This window comes from Micropterus dolomieu, linkage group LG05 (genome assembly GCF_021292245.1).
Source record: "Micropterus dolomieu isolate WLL.071019.BEF.003 ecotype Adirondacks linkage group LG05, ASM2129224v1, whole genome shotgun sequence".
Classification (NCBI taxonomy): domain Eukaryota; kingdom Metazoa; phylum Chordata; class Actinopteri; order Centrarchiformes; family Centrarchidae; genus Micropterus; species Micropterus dolomieu.
This window is the reverse complement of record NC_060154.1, coordinates 28,622,236-28,636,142: the sequence shown is the minus strand read 5'-3', so window position 1 is coordinate 28,636,142 and position 13,907 is coordinate 28,622,236. Positions and strand designations below refer to the sequence as shown.

Here is a 13,907-nt window from a genome sequence, read left to right as displayed (position 1 = left end):
ATGCAAAACACCACAAAACATCACAAACAAATAATTATGTAGAGATAAATAAGACTAAGACTTTATCTAACATTTGGAAATACAACCTCCTTTTGTTTCAGATGCTATTAACCTTTTTTATTGGTTACTGCTCTCAAGGATTCCTTGCAGTGAGTCCATTTGAACACAAAAGCTCTTCCAGTTAACGAGAGCATCAGTTGAATGGAGTGAAGGAAGGTCATTCCACATCTGCTGTTCGACCATTAACACGGTCCTGGCTTTTATATGAATATCCGGCAAGACGGAGACAGCTGATCAGACGTGAATTCAGAACTTATTCGGCAAAAGTGTTTATACCTCCCATTTAGCGCATTTACTCTTTTTCGACAAAGGCAAAAAACACCTCAAGCGAGCTTAAAAACTTTTGTTTGGGAAAGCTGCCGTTTCCATCAACCTTTTCTAAAGAGAAAGTCTATTTCAAAACGCGCATAAAAAACGACAGCTAAAATCCATTTAGAAAAGTATCCTATAAAGTAACTCTCATTACCACATTGGCTGAAAAGGTTAAAGTTCAACTGTCTGTCGTGAGCTTGCAGGCGCGCATGAAGATATTTTCGCTTAGGGGTGCTGCACTGAAATGCGCTTATGACACGACTGTTGGCACGCACTTACACACTTTCCTTCAGCACAGAGTGGTTACAAGCATGGTCGTATGAGGTCGCCGAGGTCCGGACCTCCGTAATTACATGTATGTATAAAATCATTCGAATAAAAACCATTGATAGCACGATCAACTTAAATGAAGGCCATGCGGCCGCAGCTGCCCATCGCTACCCTCATTTCAACTTGAAAAATTGTTCCAACCTCAGTGTCCACTCTTGGGGAAACACATGAAGCACATGAAAACCTTGTGCGTGCACCACTGCTTGCGGGCAGAATTTTGGACGATACATTTTGTGAATTTCGGGGCGGGTGAAATAGGGTGAAGGGTCTCCCCATTAAGAGAGACGCTGTGCGCTTTTACGCACGAGGAGGCACAGCAGCATAACTTCATGTTTAAGTCTCCCGACACAGGATCAATTAATATTTTGAGTTCCTCTACACATCCAAAAGGTCTGGCACACAGTCCAGTTCAAAACAGTTTGTAAAGCAGCAGTAAAGCAGCCGGCCTCCAGTTCAATCCTGAGCTCCATTAGTGCGGGTCTAACAGCACAAAAAAGAAATCATCTGGAAAGTTTAAAGGATAGGTATAGGTGGGATAGGCTAAATCAGAGAAAATAATTAGTTGGGTTTGGGGGCCGGTGTGTACAGGATTATTCAGATATTGTAAGAGCCGATCCGCGCATCACACCAATGTAGATCATTTAATCGTGACAAAACAGTGCAAACAGCCGCTTATGTCAAATTATTAGGCTGTAAAATCAACCAGAGCATCCTCTGAATTCAGCACTAACCTGCTGTATTTTATGTTGTCATATAATAACAATAGTGCCTGTTATGTAGTCTGTACTACACATGTAATTTGCACATTGTGTTCCTCCCTGTCAAAAGGGGGTGCTGCAGCACCCTCCTTCCCGCGCTTTCCCACAACAGCAAGTCGCAATATTTCCGACTGCCAGTGAAGGCAGCAAAAGAGCTTGCCTCTGACTGCTGTTGATGTCATTGTCCTCTCCTGCGTAATTACGCCTATCCTATGATGTCAGCCCAAATGTAACTGCATATGTTTGAATCAGCGTTACAGCCAGAAACACAAAAGAATATCTGGTTGGATAGTGAGGTCTGCTGCGGAGCGATTTGGTGCAATATCAGTACAGCTTTCTAATAAGACATACTTTATAGGGTTCATTTGTACCTCATTTGGGTGGTCCCATTTGAGATAAGTTATCAAAAATCATAAAAAAAACCATAAACAGTTTCTGCTGGTTTGGTCAAACAGACATCTCTTCTTTAAATAGCCCAGCAGTGACAGTGTGTGTGCGATTGTGTGCTGTTTATGTAAGACTAATGAATACACACCTCAGTGTAATTCTACGTCAACATTTCTGTTCTGGCAAATAAGCATGTGGGGAAGGTATAAATATGAACCTATGAAATACCAAAATGTTTATTCTACAGAGTCGACCCAAAATAACCAACGTCAACTGCTGTGTCACTCAGCTCTGTGCTATATTTAACAGTGCCATGCATTACTATTTCTAGTGTTTTTCATCTCTTCTGTGTAAAAGCTTGGAGTGACTCTTCAGAGACAGCTGCAAACATGTGGGGGCACGAGACACACTGCATAGATTCAAAAACACAAGTGTTATTATTATCTTAAAACAGGCTGGACATTTTGACACATAGTTTATTTATAAAATCAAATGGTGTAGACCTGGCTCAGTGAATTTCAAAATGCAGTGTGTAGGAATAGATACAAAATAGTACAATAGTCAACCGTCACTGACATTTCTATACATAAAGATCAAGATAACAACATTCTCTACATTTGAGCAAGTATCTCTGAGGAAAAGATACAAAAAAAAGAAAAGAAAACTCCTTTAGACAACACCACCTGATAAAGGGAGTGGGAGAGTTATGGCTCCCAAAGGACTGTGCCCAAAGAAGAGTGGAGAGGCCCAATGAAACACAACTATAGCAGACAACGCCACATCCCAGTCTCTCAGGACATCTTTACACCGCGACAACTCGAAAGTTAAAAGGCACCACACAATACAAGTCACATGGAGATTTTGCCACACATTTGTAATGCTGTAACTGACAAACTTTAAGGCGGATGTCATGTGCAAAAAACATCTTGAATATGTGTCACAAGTACTGCTCAGTGTCCTCTCCAGTGAAGTGTGCTTTGATTCTTTCCTTTACTGCTTACTTCCTTAAAAAAGATTTGAAATGTGAAAGATTTAAAGAATGATTGCATTATCACTATGTTGCTTGGTATCACAGGCATATTCCAGGCTTCCAGGTGTGGCAAGTGAGAGGGGAAAGGGGAGTGCTGGCGGAGGCTTCGCTATGGATTTAGTTCCTGTAGCTTTTGCGTCCCTCTCCCTCCTTGAGGAATGTCCATATGAGGGTGTTAACAATATCAGGCTGGTCCTGCTGCAGCCAGTGGCTGGCCCCAGAAATGATGTTGAGACGGAAATGATTCCGGATGTAAAGGCGACATGCCTCGGCCATTTCCTGCTCCAAGAAGGCGTCCCGCTCACCCCACAGCAGCAGCACGGGAGACCTGACGTGATTCTGGCTCAGTGGGAGGGAGCTAAGGAGAGAAAGGTAAAAAAAAAAAAGAGATTTTCAATGGCAATGGTGATATCTTAGTAATTGTGGACAGTGACATCAATATCTACAGTCTAAGTTAGAAGTTTAATTTGTGATGGCTGAATTTCATTTACTGGCTTCAGATTCAAATTTAAACATGTTAAATAAAAACAAAACATGAATCAGTGCGTTTCCATTAGCTACCATTATGCCAATGTGTTCAAGAGGATGTGACATTATAACATTATGTGTGAGCACCAGTAACTTTTACACATCCTGGAATTTACTGCTTCCCAGCAAAAAGTACTTCAAACCAGGGATATTCCAGTAACATGCGCCCTCGACACCTCCGCTCTTTTCTCTCCACTTTATGTTTTACTTTTGGGGGCTTTTTGGTGGACTGGAGGCATGTAAAACTGAGTCGCAGTTTTTTAATGTTTTGTGTAGAGTGGTAGAAGCAGACTCACATCAAGGTCTGTTTAAAAAAATCTGTGTCTGTCAGCCGTCATCGAATCATCTTTTCAAGATGTCAGCGTTTCCACCTCAGACACTGAGGTATTTTTATGTGCAAAACTGAAAATTTGCATAAAAATAGGAAGATAGAAATGTAGCCAGGTTCTAATAAACAAACTGACCTGAATCATCATTATCATTATATTGTATCTGCAGAATTTCCAATGTAATAGTTATTTTACATCATGAATTTTATGTTGCATCATGTCTCACCCAAATGTGTGGATGGATGGATGGATGGATGGATGGATGGATGTTGTGTGCTGTATTTGTGGCCCTAGTGCTTAGGTACAGTATGTACTTGTGGAGAGACTGACTGAGTATGGGTCAATGATATTTCTTTTACGTAAGCACATAAAAGCTATTCTGAGATAACTCATTACTTGAGAGGGGAGCAGATGGCGTGCTCAGCCATGCACGTGCTGTTCACATGTCAAAATGCATGCACTGTGATATTTTCTTTAATCTGATTTGTGCCGATCACTCTTGGTCAGCTAGTCAGTCTTACATGTAAGAATGAAGGTGTGTGTCAGTCTCTGACAGGATTGTTGGCCTTGACAGAGAGAAAGTTTTAGTTTTCTGTGCTTTCAGTGATCAGCCTGTAGATGGCACTACAAAATTTCCATTAAATAACAACATTGCATATGGTCTCTATATGCACAGCACTCAATATATAACATTACATTTTTGAAAAGTGCACATCTTAAGTGATGTGTTATCACTGTACAATAACCAACCATGACCAAACACCAATGCTGACTCTCAAAGCATCTCAACGTACTGTAGCAAGAGTGAGATGGTCTCCAATGGCAACAGCATCCCTGCTCCAGCAGCTAGTGTATAATGCTTGTCTTACATATTGCACTGTTATAGATTAAACTACACTAAACAGTATATATTATAGCTCCAGCTACAACTGTAAAATGCTACGTACACTTTCATGTATCAGTAACTGTAATCAAATAATACAATATATAACTTTTGATGCTGATGTACATTTTGCTAAAAAATATTTATATACATTTATTTTAGTGACGTTTTAAAGGCAGGACTTTTACTTATGATGGAGTATTGTTATATTGTGGCTTTGCTTCAATTTACTAAAGTAAAGGATTGGAATACTCTCAATACATAATCCATTTTGATGAGTGGACTATTCCCCACCTGAAGACATTCCTGTAATAGTTGAGGGCTCCAGTCAGAGCTCCCGGCTGTGAGAGTGCATACAGATAGGCCTCCAAATCTTCTGCAGTGAGCCATCGGCCTTTCCTTCCGATCCCTGTGCTTCGGCTGGTGAACAAGGCCTTCAGAGCCTACAGCAGAGACAGCAGCAAACACTGGGGTGAATTTATGTGACTGGTACAATCTGATCTAGAAAACGTTTACAGAAGGGCGTCTATGTCACTGTAATATGAGTCAGAAAAGGTACTTCAGTGGGGAAATCAGCTCTCACGACCTTCGGTCACAGTTCTGGAACCCTGACTTACTGCTGGCTCAGCAATGTTACATGCTGTGCTTTTACTTCTGAAAACTCCAACACAGGCGTAAAGGAACATTATCCAATTGTTTAGTTAGCAAATTTATCAAAATACATGTACACTCTCAACATTAAATGACATTTTAAAATACCATGCAAAGCTTAATCATTGCAAGAAGTCATTTAGATTTAAGAAAATTATACATTTAAAATAGGAAATGGTTCAACATTTTGGGAAATATGCTCATTCCCTCTCTAATGAAATTTTAAATATGTAAGTATTTAAGCACTGCCAGCAACCAGTTCGCTTAGCTTAGGTTAAGTTAGCGTAAAAACAAAGTGTTTAAAGGTACTGAGTTACCTGTGCAGCTAGCTGTCCTATTGCTGATTCTGCCAAGACTGGAAGCTTGGTGCTCAGGGGGTGTGTGTGTGGCGTATTTTGGGTGTGCAGAGATTCACATATGAAGGAGGAAACAATGGCTCACGGTATGTAAGTTACATGCATGCCATTCTATGGCACCGTTAAACAACAAGTTGCACTGATTACTAAAAGGGATATTAATCATTGATTCAAAGACAGATATGAGAGTTGTGTGAATCTTTATGACTTTTGAATGCAAAAAAGCATATTGCCCAAAATGTCGAACTAACTTGTCAATGAAATGAAAGAAAAAAAACTGTTCAATTTGTAGCCAAGAGTTAAAAAATGACTAAAACCACTATAACTTAAACCTAACAAATTCAACATTACTTCCTAATTTTTTGACATTTAGCGTCTATCTATAAATTCACGTTTCCTACAGGATCAGTGGATCCTTTTGTTTCCTAGAACAAACATCTTCCACAGCAGGCTATTTTTAGTTGCACTGATACAAACACTATAAATAAGCCTGATACTATAACATGAAACATACACTAAAGCACAAGCATATGAACACACACACACACACACACACACACACAACCATGACCTTGAAACCGCTTATGCCCACATATAACAGACCACCTTGAAATCATTGATGGAGAGCATGAGCTCAGGGAAGCGGGGCAGCTGGAAGAAAAAGAAATGACTGGATTTCAGCAGCTGGCTTGGGTGCCGCAGAGCGTAATCTGGAAGAGAGGAGAGGAGAGTTCAGCTGTACAACAGTAATTAAAAGCCAAGTTTGGGGGTTGTAGACATGATAACCCTCCATAACTTTGCCTCTCTGTTTGCATCAGTTAAACCAGCTGTTCCAGTGCCACATTAGCTTCATGTAATTAGCTTCTCATCATCTCCCCCTTAAGACGGAAAAGGGATTTGCCAGATGGAAGCAAACATGGAATTGAAGTAATAATACTTCCTAATTAATGATAATAATTACGATAATAACCCAACAGCCAAACCAGAGCTTCTCTAATTAGTATGAAGAATGTGGTTTCCTTTCACACTAAAGAATAATGTCTGAGGATCTGGTCATTTACACATAGTGAAATCCTACCTGTGAACACAGAAGGATGGGGACAGTTCAGGACGATGAGTTTTGTCACCATCTCTGGGTAGTGAATGGCGAACAGCCACGCTATGGTCCCGCCCCAGTCGTGGCCAACAAGGCAACATCTGTTGTATCCTTGGAAGAGAAAAGCAAATAATGTAAGACAGTGCTTTGTTATTGTAATAAAACACAGCATTCTGACAATTTGAATAGAGGCCCGGGTGTTCATGCTGATGTTGTGCAGTTTAATAAAGCATGTCAGAGCCTGGAAATCAATAGTGTTCTGACTATTACACCCTTCAAATGGATGTATTTCATGACATAGTGCCAAATGCAGATCAAGGTCAGGGCATCCGACTGAGAGATTCTGATCACATCACTGTTCCAATCCCTACAAACTAATCCCTTTACCTGGCCTAGCACCATTTACACCCACTGCTATGAATCATACATGTAAGCCTCATCTCAGCATTGATATCACATGTGCTTCAAAAGGGATTGTCATATAGCTTAGTCTGGGAGCCACTTCTGGAAAATGACAGAGGGCCGTGGCTGTTTCTGCTGTCGGCCTTCCAGTGTTTGCTGTGAGCTGATGATATTTGTTACCAAAAATGAGAAAAGGGCAGTGTTGCTTCCCATGTGTGGTTAAAGGCCAAACCTCAGCCTGGTGTAGCACCATTAGCTGACTGTGAATGTGGAGTGGACCTTGTGGGCTCCAATCACAGATCAGAGCGCAGCACTTATCATATGACCAATGCAAGCCTCCCTCCTCCACTGAAATGACCATTAAGTGAATCATTTGCACAGCAATATGCATTATTGAGTGCTCAGTCCCTGAAAGCCTGTGTAGAAATTAACAACGACAGCTAGAGCAACGTAAGAAGCTAAGAAGCATAAACTATAGAGCTTTTTCAAAGGCCCTCCTTAAGAGATTTTTTTACAAGGAATGTGCTCAATGTGCCTCTGGGTGGACGATCATTGCGTTAAATTGTTGAACATAGACTGGTTATATTATTTAAAGCTCAATATTTTTACAATAACAATGGACCAAATTGCTGTTGTGTCACTCATTGTGAAGAACCCACAGAGAACTATTACCTGACTCTTCAGTTCCCCTCAGCTCTATAACGTTTTTTGTGTCTTTCAGCTCATCGTTTTGTCTTTGAAACAACACAATAACTTTATAAGATGGGAATATCTGAACGTTGTGTGAGCAGCTTGCTGAAGAATGTTGTGCTACTAATGGATAATTACTGTTTATTATAACTTGGATCCCCTTTTTCATAGTTTTGGCCTTCATTTCTGGGGATTAGGATAATGCTGCACTCTCTGTAGTAATCACAGTCAACTCGGCACCACTGCAACAATAAATTCCAACAGGGCAAGAAACATGAGCAGTCACATAACCAGATTATAAACAAGCCATCAGTTTAGCCAGATTACCACAATTTAGGTGGACGTAAAGCTAAAAGGAGTTTAGGAGGAGGATTTAAGTTTGTTAAAAACCTTTTATTATCTGACTACTTGTGTTTCATTACACACATTTTTTTGTGATTGCCACAGCCCCAAACCTCAACAATTAACTTGCTGAGTAAGATGTTATTATTACTGATAGGAATGATGTCCAAACTAGAAAATAAAAGTTGGGATAAACCCAACCATAGTTGAATAAATAATACTGAACAAGTGAGGACAGTGTGTATGTGTGGCAAAATCAAGATGTGACCATCTGAATTATTTCAAATTCTTGTAATTAGTACTAGAACATCTGCTGTGACACGCTTGAATATAAGGTGACAGGTGTGAAGGAGAAAACAGAGATAGAGCTCCCAGACTCTATCTACCGTACTTAAGAGTCCTTAGAGAATCGCCGGTGACATCTCAATACCCTGTGATATGCTGGCCAAGTACAAGAGCAAAAAACGTCATTCTGGCCAGAAAATCTCAGTGGATGCTGGTGTGTGCAGACAACCTCAGGCTGGCTTCCTGCTAGTGTTAGCATGCAGTCAGCAGGATGTGGGCTCTCTATCTGCACAATGTCCAATGTTCAGTAAGAATGAGTCACAGGAAGTTTGTCATGCCATGCTGCAGGCCTGAGGGCTGTCCACAGCTTAACACTGACAAACAAGTTTATTTTTGACTCAAGACGCTGTCAAAACAGTGTCCACTCCGAAGAGATATTTTAAGATTACAGACACACAGCTCTCCTATGTTCCCTTACCCAGGTACTCCACAATATCCTTGATGTCGGTAACCAGGTAATCGAAGCGGTAACTTTCAGTGGAGAGCGGCAAGTCGGACTCCCCGTAGCCCCGCATGTCGACGGCCACCACACGGAATTCACTCTTAAACTCGCGGAGCTGGTAGCGCCAGGAGAACCTGAGGCACACAGACAACATGCAAATGAGACTTATTTCCTTCATTTCTTTTATTACACTCAATTTAGTATTTTCCCGCTATCAAGATTGGGGATTTGCAAATTAAAAAAGCATTAGATGCTGCAGAAGTAAAGATATCCTGACTTTTAGTCCCTAATATGGGATCAAGCCCCCCAAAACATTCCCCATAGTGCAATTCAGTATTTTCTTTCATTTGTTCCTTCCTGCCAGGTAAATCTGCATGTTTTTCCAACTCCAACCACCCAGTTTGTAACACAAGCTTTCTGTTAAACATTTGGAGTCTCCAAGCCCAAACTCAGATAACCCTGATCATTAGGGCCTGTTTTCCCAGGCTGAGTAGTACTTCCCATGCCCCTTTAAACTCTCAGCTACAAACTAGTGTAAACTAAAGCTAGCACTCTGCTTTCTTTCTAGCTTAGTGAAGGTTACCTCAGTATAATATAAGCTGTTTTAGATTCTAATCCACCCACTGATCATGTGGACTGCGATGACTTCCTAATTGAAGATCTTGTCTGCTGTAGAGGCTCCTCATCAGGACTGAAATCCCCCCACTTCCTCCTCTTCCTCCGCTTAGCGAGGGGAAGCAAGATGCAGAGCCCTGACTGTGATTCTGATGAGTCAGTATAAGATCCCTCAGATCTTAGAATATAGATGAGGTTTAAAGCAAAGTAAGCCCCTTGGACCCCTCCACCCTCCCTCTGACACACACATACACTCCCTCCTTTCTCATTTGTAAGAGGGAATTAGCACATTTTAAGAAAGTGTGAAGAGTTCTTTCCAGCCATCTCACTCTCAGCACAGTTCATCATTCCTGTGAAGAATATGGCAAGTGAAGCAGAAAGAGCTTCCCCTCTACCCTTAATTAATCCCTGTCCTGTCAGCAGCTTAGATAGTATGTTAGAGATATGGACAGGCTTACAGCTCTTGACAACCTCTTTGGCCTCAATCCAGGAGCAACGCTCAACACCATTTTTCATTTCATATCAGGGGGAAGAGATCTTGAATGCTTTGGACCCTTTTCCCCCGATGGCAAATCATGTCCCTCGGTGGGGGGGGATTTGTTTTCGCAGCCCAGGAGCCAGACCACAAAGATTTAATAGTAAAGCCAAAACATTACAGACAATGATTTCTCACAGTCAGGGGAAATTTTAGCGAGGTGGCCGATGGAACAAACACAAAACAACTGAATAAGCATCATCTTCCAGCCCGGCTGTCTGCTGCTGCAATGGATGCAATGGAGCTAATACTGTTACCGCAACTGCCCTCCTCCCCTGCCCCCCACCACCGATTTCCCTTTGACCTACCAGAACTCAGGGAAGCCGTGTAAAAACAGCATGAGTGGCTTTCCTCTCTCTCCAGCAGCAACATAGTGAAACCTAAGGCCAGACTCCTGGGGAGAGAGAAGACACACAAGACTTTACACACAAACATAAAGCTGAAAGTCTTATCCACAGAGGACACAATAGAACAAGTCAGCATATTTAAATGACTATTCAGTGTATCCGCATGGAAATAAGTGGAAAATAATGTAGTTATCTGGAAAACAATACTGGAATAGCTTATTTACTTCGGAGTCAACACATAGTTATAAATCAGTGTATCCCAGCCTTATTGTGCATATTGGACCAGTCACTCGCTTGTGAATTTGTTGTTGCCAGAACATTACCAGTTCCAATTCCAGAAACATTTGCAGTCATATAAAATACCCTGCTTTGAATAATAATTTGTGTCTGAGATCATTTATATTTTTCTTTTACACAAAAAAATCAAAAAAAGGGGAGAAAATGTCCAATGAACATGAAAATATGTCTAATTAAAAATGTTCAACTGCTGGACGCAACAAGGCATCTTCTTCTTCCCTGACGTCCACTCTCTGTTTATGGGCACTTGAAGTTTCAAGTTCCCACATCACACTTCAGCAGATGCACATGAAAACAGCCTTTAAGTGTCAAACTCTGCGCATGCATCATTTCTACTAAGAAACTTAATGTGTTATCAGCATTAACATCATCACTTTGAATAAGCCTGTTTTGTTTGATAAAGTAGTTTGACAGCTACAGCCAAGCAGGACAGCAACAGCTTAAATTGCAGGTATTGCAAAACAACATTAGCAACAACTGCTGCCTTCAGTATCATCAATGGACTCCTGTTCACAGATAACAGAGGTCCATACTAATCATGGCTATAACACCAGGGCCAGTGTGAAAGATCTTTTTTTATACTGGTGCTATACTGAGGAACAGTCTTCCATTAAATATAAAGGTGACAAAAATGTGGGACTTTTAGAGGTCAGGTCAGAGCTTATTTATGGAGTAAGTTGGCAGGTTATTAATACAATTTCACTTGAGCTATTAATCAGTTTTTGTTATATTTAGGTTTATTGATGTGGATATTTACTTTTTGGCTTAGTTTGCACCGGTGTCGTCATGGTTTAAGGATTGCATTGTTAAATTTTATGTTGCATGTTTTATGTTTGTCTTATGTTGGACATAAGAGTTCATCTCACTTTAACATGTTATTCCTTTAGTTGGAGTGCTTAGTAGATCCATAAACAAATCACATCAGACATCTGATTTACTTATTCTAGGGTCATTTTGAGAGAATGGAAATCAGCCGTCCCTCCTTGTGTTGAGAAGCGGTAATTCGTCTGAGTCATACTGGACCTTTGTGGAGATTTGGGGTCCCTTTGCTGATAACATCAAAGCAAACAAACCTGGCTGCAACTAAGTAGTACATGTTTGTTTATGAGCACATGCTTCGAGAACAGCTGTATCAAGTGTTTTTTTTTTAAATCATACTTATTGGACATCCCTGGACTGTGTCCGTGTACATTGACGTAGCTACTGACACTGGAGATACAGCATATCTTGGCATGCATAGACAAATATTTGCTATTCTGGCAACCTTTTTTTCTTTCTCTTTTCTTTGTCTGACTGTGCTTATTCTTATTTTTACTTTTTTAACTGCACTATGTTCAAACAAACACGAATCTCCGAGACAACCTTCTACAAGTCATGTCTGTCTTAGTTTCATCTGCATCGTGTATGATCACAGCATAGACTAGATCTGATATATTGCTCTTACAAAAACTTTGGTTTAGGACTAATAAGCAACCAAAAGAGAAGATGGTTGAATGTACCTGCATGAAAACACGGGGTTGGTTCATTTAAATAACACTAGTCAGTGGTGGTTCCATAAGAGCATTTACTCAAGTACTGTAGGCTACAGTTTTGAGCAACATTATCTGACTATTTCCATTTCTGCTACTTTATTTGTAACATTTAATGGGGAATATTGTACTTTTGACTGCATTTTACTTATCCAACAGCTATAGTTAGCACTTAGATATATTAGTCCGCTGATATAATAGGCTATACCATGACATAACAATGACCATCCTGCAGAACAGTGAGTGCTTTTGATACATACATTTACTGATAAGACTCTTACTTAGACTGTAGATTCAGGACTTTCACTTGTAATGTTTATGCTATCGCTACTTTCATTTAAGTAAATTACCTGAATAGTTCTTCCACCGCTGACACTTAGGCTTTGGTTTAGACAAACATGCTTTGGTATTTAATTACATAATCTTAAACACATCGGCTGGCAGCCCGCCGCTGATCCCCTGCATGCTGAGACGGGAGGCGGAGGAGCTGTTCTTTCAGCACCACCTGAGCGCAGCGCGAGCGAGCCGCGATCCCACCGAAAACGTCTCAAACAATAAACAGGCGCCTCGTGATCTGCTCAAATATCAGGCCTGATTGCCTTTTCACGACGCGACACGGCAAGAAATGTGCTGGAGCATTTTAATTTGAACACCGTAGCATGCGAGAGAGGCTCTCTCTCCCACACACACACACACACACACACACACACACACAATGGGCTCCCCCCCACCCCCCCTTACAGAGACCAGACACCTTTTATGTTCAAGTGCATGCGTGTGTGTGTGTGTGTGTCTTACCTTGATCCTAACATAACAGTGGGTTCCCAAGGACGTGTCATTCAGACATGCCGGGGGAGTTTCACGAATCGCCCACTGGAAGGTGGCTGTCGGCCTTAAGATGATGTTCCACCAAAGTTTCAGCAGGGCTACGATGGTGCAAAGAGCACAATAACCGTATATCAATGACCAATACCCCAAAACTCTGATTTGCAGCGCAAGTCTAATTAGAAATAAGAGCAAGTTGTGAAGCACTCTCGCCATCTTTACATTGCCGCAGGAAATCAATCCAGACCAAGTTACCTATTGATTTCTCTCTGTTAATCGGTCGCTTCTGTTTAAATACTGCCCTGACAATGCCGTTGTTTCGTTACCAGCGCATACGCACGGCTGTCTGAAGGGAGGATCCCAGCAAGCGGTTGAATGGGACGGTGGCAAGAGCATCACGTCAGATTTCACGCTTGCGTGTGACAGCAGTGGTTGTTCAGCAGGAGACGGTGTTGTTGACTATACAAGGCAAGTCCGAAATCGAGCAATAAGCCCAGCGATGCAGGGTTTTTACGGCGATTTCAGCGCAGCTAAGAGGCGGTGTTAGGCAGAGGGAAACCCCCCCTCCCCAAAATCACTGCAAAGCACCGGGGCTTCACGCCGCTGTTATGGCAACAACGCTGAGGACAAGCATGCACGTGCTCAGAATTATAGTCCGCTCATAATCAATGAAATATTTCTAGTTTATTTAAAATGTCTCACCAACCAGTTCTTGAGCAATAAGTGGCGGTCACACGATTTAATTAGCAGGTATCAGTGGTGTTTTTCGGGCAGGGCATTAATATTGTATTCAGCTGTGATGCGGTCACAGGTGCGCT

General features: G+C 41.3%; 1 protein-coding gene across 1 annotated transcript; it reads right to left on the bottom strand.

The window, feature by feature from the left end:
• Positions 1-2,315: 2,315 nt before the first annotated feature.
• On the bottom strand, positions 2,316-13,653 carry ephx4 (epoxide hydrolase 4). Its single transcript, XM_046049968.1, has 7 exons — positions 13,063-13,653; positions 10,400-10,485; positions 8,918-9,075; positions 6,703-6,831; positions 6,231-6,334; positions 4,912-5,060; positions 2,316-3,235 (listed from the first exon to the last, which is right to left on the bottom strand). Exons 1-7 carry the CDS (start codon positions 13,303-13,305, stop codon positions 2,995-2,997), a joined length of 1,110 nt encoding a protein of 369 aa, XP_045905924.1. The 5' UTR covers positions 13,306-13,653; the 3' UTR covers positions 2,316-2,994.
• Positions 13,654-13,907: the final 254 nt, after the last annotated feature.